The 4,921-nt window shown below is 46.2% G+C and overlaps 1 protein-coding gene across 2 annotated transcripts; it reads right to left on the bottom strand.

Moving 5' to 3' along the window:
* Nucleotides 1-1,608: 1,608 nt before the first annotated feature.
* LOC111670144 (D(1)-like dopamine receptor) lies at nucleotides 1,609-3,367 on the bottom strand. Of its 2 annotated transcripts, XM_087179426.1 has the most exons (2): nucleotides 3,277-3,367; nucleotides 1,609-3,243 (listed from the first exon to the last, which is right to left on the bottom strand). In XM_087179426.1, the coding sequence occupies exons 1-2, from the start codon at nucleotides 3,365-3,367 to the stop codon at nucleotides 1,859-1,861; spliced, it is 1,476 nt and encodes a 491-aa protein (XP_087035552.1). In that variant the 3' UTR covers nucleotides 1,609-1,858. The 2 variants fall into 2 exon arrangements, with proteins under 2 accessions (XP_087035552.1, XP_023282512.1); XM_023426744.2 differs by having other exon boundaries at nucleotides 1,609-3,367.
* Nucleotides 3,368-4,921: the final 1,554 nt, after the last annotated feature.

Raw genomic sequence — 4,921 nt, 5'->3', positions numbered from 1 at the left:
CCCGTACCAGGTGAATCGTTCTTTAAACCTTTACATTTGTTAATTAGCACAAGAGGGAGTGTCGTGATGGAAACATCTCATTAAACTGCAGGAGAGAAAGCTGAGTGATCGTCTTCACTTTTAAAAAACAGCATCCAACTCAGAATATAAAGAAAAGAAATTCTCTTCGTTTCTGTTCCATGGTTAGAAGCAATCTCGTCATTCTTTGGGGGAGATGTCAGGAGGTGTCATGCTTCTGACAACGACTGAAGAAGATGCTGCAGTTCAGTCTCTTTTACTCCTGATTTAACACTTGATGATTTGACCTTTTTGCTTTATTTCCAATTTTCCCTAAAATCAGCTGAACGTCCAGGTGGTTTTAATGGTTCTGTCAGAAGAGTTCTACCTGAAATCTTTGAAACCTTCTGCATTGATGTAAATGTGTTGCTGCTTTTCAGACTTGATTTATTCATGGTCTTTTCTTTTTTGAAGCATGAAGCTTATCACTGCGTTCATTGTTCTCCCGAATATTAACTAAGTCTGTGTCCTTTCACGCTAAATCCTTGTTAATGACTTTAAAGACTAATCCAGAAAACAGTGTGGGTGGGTGGTGAGGCGACAGACCAGTTCAGAGTGGACTAAAGTCTCAATACGACTTTTGTAGGAGCCATTACTTGACTTGAGCACTAGGGGGTGTAGCTCACTGAAGCTCTAATTGTTCAGACGTGTTCGCGGACATCTTTGTGGCCGTTTTTTTGTTTAACTTTATACACGAATCTTATTGGAAGTCGTGGACGTTTCAAAGCATGTGAGGACGAGATGTCATTATTCTGAGGACACAGACTTAGTCACTACGACTTTCTTGAAAGTTTGTTGTACAATAAGAAGAATCTATGATGCTGTGATGCATTTCAGCCCGATAAATACCCACGAACCATTCCTCCAAAACCAAAAGATTTGATTTCTTCGAATTGGGTTACCATTGATTTCTCTTAGTTTCAAACAGCTATGAAAACCAGATTTGATAATTGTTCGGAACAGGTCATCCATCAGTCACAGTTATCTTTAAATCACCTTTATTTTTTGGGGGTAACATAACGGACCATAACAGATACGCTCCACCGACTGAGACATTTAAAGGAGTCGATCTCAGCTCACACAAAAGGAGAGAGTTGGTTTTTTTAAAAATATCTCGGCAGCTCCGTCTCATTTCAGACTTCTCCCTCTTCAAACTCTGCATTTCAACACCAAACACTTCATCACAGCTCGACAAGGCTCGTTCCACTCCTCACACTCGACCTTCAGCGGACACGTCCTTCAGAGGCAGCAGCTGAAACACTTGTCATTTGTTTCAAAGATCGATCTTACCTACTAACTTCACCTTGAGGAAACCTTCCTGTAAAAAAAACAAAACAAAGGAGTCTGTAGGTTGTCTGTGCAAGAAGCTTATTACAACCCACGGTTAACTTTTACTGTTGGGCTTGGGAGGATGGATGATACAGGAGACGTCTGTTTCCTCTTGATACAGTCTTTGTTTTTTGTTGTATCCACAACCTTACATTCATGTTTATTATCCAGGTAACCCAGGGCAGGGACAAACTACTGATAACGTTCGCTCCGGTTGGACGACTCGTTGTCTCGATTCGTCAATTCATTATTTTGAGGAAAGGTTCAGACGCCATATTTAACATCCACTTACAGTACAAAAAATCAGTGTAATAAATAAATTAGTTAATTCATTTAATTAATGTCCAACCGTTGTGTGTCAGGTAGGTCTAATTACTAAATCTCATTCCATTTCAAACACATAAATGAAACCAAACAGTCCAACAGTCACATGGAAGAAATGGAATGAATTGGCGTTTTATCTACAGCCCAATTATTCATCTTGGTGCACCTGTCCAGGTATCAGCGCATCACTCTCCAGCCCCGCCACTGAGGTGAACGGCGTGATGGTTTCCAAGGAGATCTCGGGGTTGTCCTCGAACTGGACGGTGGCAGGAAGCAGCAGCAGTCGGTTGTGGCTCTGAGAACCGTTAGAGATGAGCGACTCCTCGTCAAACTGCGCGCTCATGTCGTCCATGTGGTCCGAACCGATGTCGATGGTGCGCGGGTGTTGCTGCGGCTGCGCGGGGACCAACGCCTCCTTGTGGAGCGTCGTGTCGTGGTGGTAAGAGACGAGCTCGTTGCTGAAGTTCACGGCCTCCACCACGTTGTTCGAGCAGATTCTGTTGCAACCGAGGATGGTGGTGAAGGCGCGGCGGAAGTCGGCGTTGAAGGCGTAGATGACAGGGTTGAGGGATGAGTTGGCCCAGCCGAACCAAACGAAGACGGTGAAGGTGGTGTCGCTGACGCAGGGCGGGTCACAGAAGGGCACGGTGCAGTTGAGGACGAAGAACGGCAGCCAGCAGAAGACGAACACCCCCATGATGATGGAGAGCGTTTTCAGGACTTTGGTTTCCTTTTTAAACGACGACTTTAACGAGGCTTCGTCATTGGACCGGTGCTGCTGCTGCTGGTTCCGGTTCACGCCGTGGCCTTGGTTCTGCGCTTGCTCCGCCGCCCTCTCCAAAGACGTGATCCGGCGGATTTGGGTCTGAGCGATCCGGTAGATCCGGGTGTAGGTGGCGATCATGATCACCACGGGGATGTAGAAGCTGATGAGGGACGAGGATATGGCGTAGGTTTTGTTTAAGTTGGCGACGCAGCTCTTGGCGCCGGCGCTGATGTTGCTGCTGTTAGTGAAGTTCCTGCCGCCGGCGACCATCATCGCCAACGCCTCCGCCATCATCTCCTCCTCCGATTCCTCCTCCTCCCCAGCCCGGTGCCAGTTGAGCTGCACTGGGATGAAGGAGATGAGGATGGACAGCGTCCACGCCACCCCGATCATGACAAACGCCACCCGGTGAGTCATTTTCCGCTCGTACTTGAAGGGGCTGGCGATGGCCCAGTAGCGGTCCATGCTGATGATGCACAGGTTGAGGATGGACGCGGTGGAGCACATGATGTCGAAGGCGATCCACACGCCACAAAACCGTCCGAACAGCCACGTGCCCGTCACCTCGGTGATGGCCTCCCAGGGCATCACGAGCACGGCCACGAACAGGTCGGACACGGCCAGAGAGATGACGAAGAAGTTGGTGACTTTGGAGCGCAGGTGCCGGAACTTGACCACGGCGGCGCACACCAGCGTGTTCCCGAGCAGCGTGGACACGATGAGGAGGAAGAGGAAGCAGCCGACGAGGACGCGCAGCCCGCCGCTCCCTCCATCACCTCCATCACCTCCACCACCATCGCCGCTCCCGCCGTCCTCCTCCTCTTCCTCGCCGCCCGTCCCGTCCAGCTCCGACAGCACTTGGGTGAAATTACTCCACGTCGTGTTTCCCATCGTCTCCACACAGAGAGAACAGATTAACATCCAGATCTGAGACCGACCCTCCGCTGCTCAGCTGCCCCGGACACACGCACCATCCTCTGGTCTCAGCGAAGGAAGAACAGGAAGAAAAAATGTGACTTTATTCAATGAAAATCCTGTTTGCTCCTGATTCCCGACGCACGAGGCGCGGATCAAATCCCAGAAAAGAACTTTTCTCCTCAGAAATTAAAATAATAATCGAGATTTTAAAAAAACAGACAACCCATAATAATGAACGAGCAGCGGTGATAATAAATCCGGGTAAAGTTTGGCGCCTCCGCGGGGGGACAGCGTCTCCGTCCCGGTGTGAGTCTCAGCGGACTCGCCTCTCTGAGTGTGACGCGCTCAGACTCGCGCTCAGGTGGAAGCGGCCGCGCTGCTCCGCTCAGGTAATAGATTACAGGGACCCGGTTCAGTCAGAACCGAATCCACGTGAGAAAAGTTCCTGTTTTTAGATTCACTTTGTTCCAGAGAGAAAAAACTGAATCTATGAAATTATGACAGAGGAGGAAAAAAAGGTTTGGCAGCTGAATGAGCGCGTGAGAAGCGTGTGTGTGTTTCTGTCAGGAATGATAATAATAATAATAATCATAATAAAGATAATAAGATATTACTATAAATAACAGTATGTTATTGTTAATCAAAATGCTCCTGAATCTTCATGATGAGATTCTGTCATTTCGTTCCATTCATTTTACATTACAAACAGACCAGAACCAATAATCGTCAATAATATGGTGATCAATGAAAATGTTTCACATCCTGTTGGTGCCTTTTTTTAAAATTATGATTTTTGCAGATAAAAAGCAGCAAAACATCAAAAATGAAACTTTATATGAGTCCACTGATTATTTTCTCAGTTAATCAATTAATTGTTTTGTAAAACATCAGAAAATGGTGAAAAATTATTTATATAATTTCTCAAAATATTCAGTTCATTATCAAATCAGCAGCTAATATTCACATCAGAAAACACAGAACCTTCAAATTTTGGGGATTTTTGCTTGAAAACGGACTTAAACGATTAATTGATAATGATTTATTTCCTGTTGATCATCGATCAGCTGCACTAACCCAAATCTGTCCCTCCACTGTTAATAATCCTGTTGGTGCTTGTTCACCTGAAGCAGGATCAGAATCTGTTTATTGCCGAGTAGGTTTTCAACACACAGGGAATTTGTTCAGCAGGTGGGACACCTTCAATTTAAATAGAAAAATCTAAAGTATATTTGACAATATTACTGTACTTCAAAATATGAGCTTAATGATCAGGAATGTTGGTTATTAATGCAGGTTAAATGTGGCGTTGGGCAGGTGATGCTGTGGGTGGTCACGAGGCCCTCTGCTGGTTTTAGTCATGTTAATCAAAGCTGCAGAGAACTGAGGGACAGATCGAGATAAACAGACATGTTCTGCATCTGTCTCATGATGCGTTCAAGTGTTAACACGAGTCGCCTTGTCTGAGGGAGTGAAAACAGAAAGAGGAATCCACGAGAGGAGAAGGGTCTCAGATGGATCAGAGGCCGA

Source organism: Seriola lalandi, unplaced genomic scaffold (genome assembly GCF_002814215.2).
Source record: "Seriola lalandi dorsalis isolate HSWRI2012SDOR001 ecotype SW California unplaced genomic scaffold, Sedor1 jcf7180002054837, whole genome shotgun sequence".
Lineage (NCBI taxonomy): Eukaryota > Metazoa > Chordata > Actinopteri > Carangiformes > Carangidae > Seriola > Seriola lalandi.
Note: the sequence above shows the minus strand (reverse complement) of the source record. Positions and strands in the feature narration are given on the sequence as shown.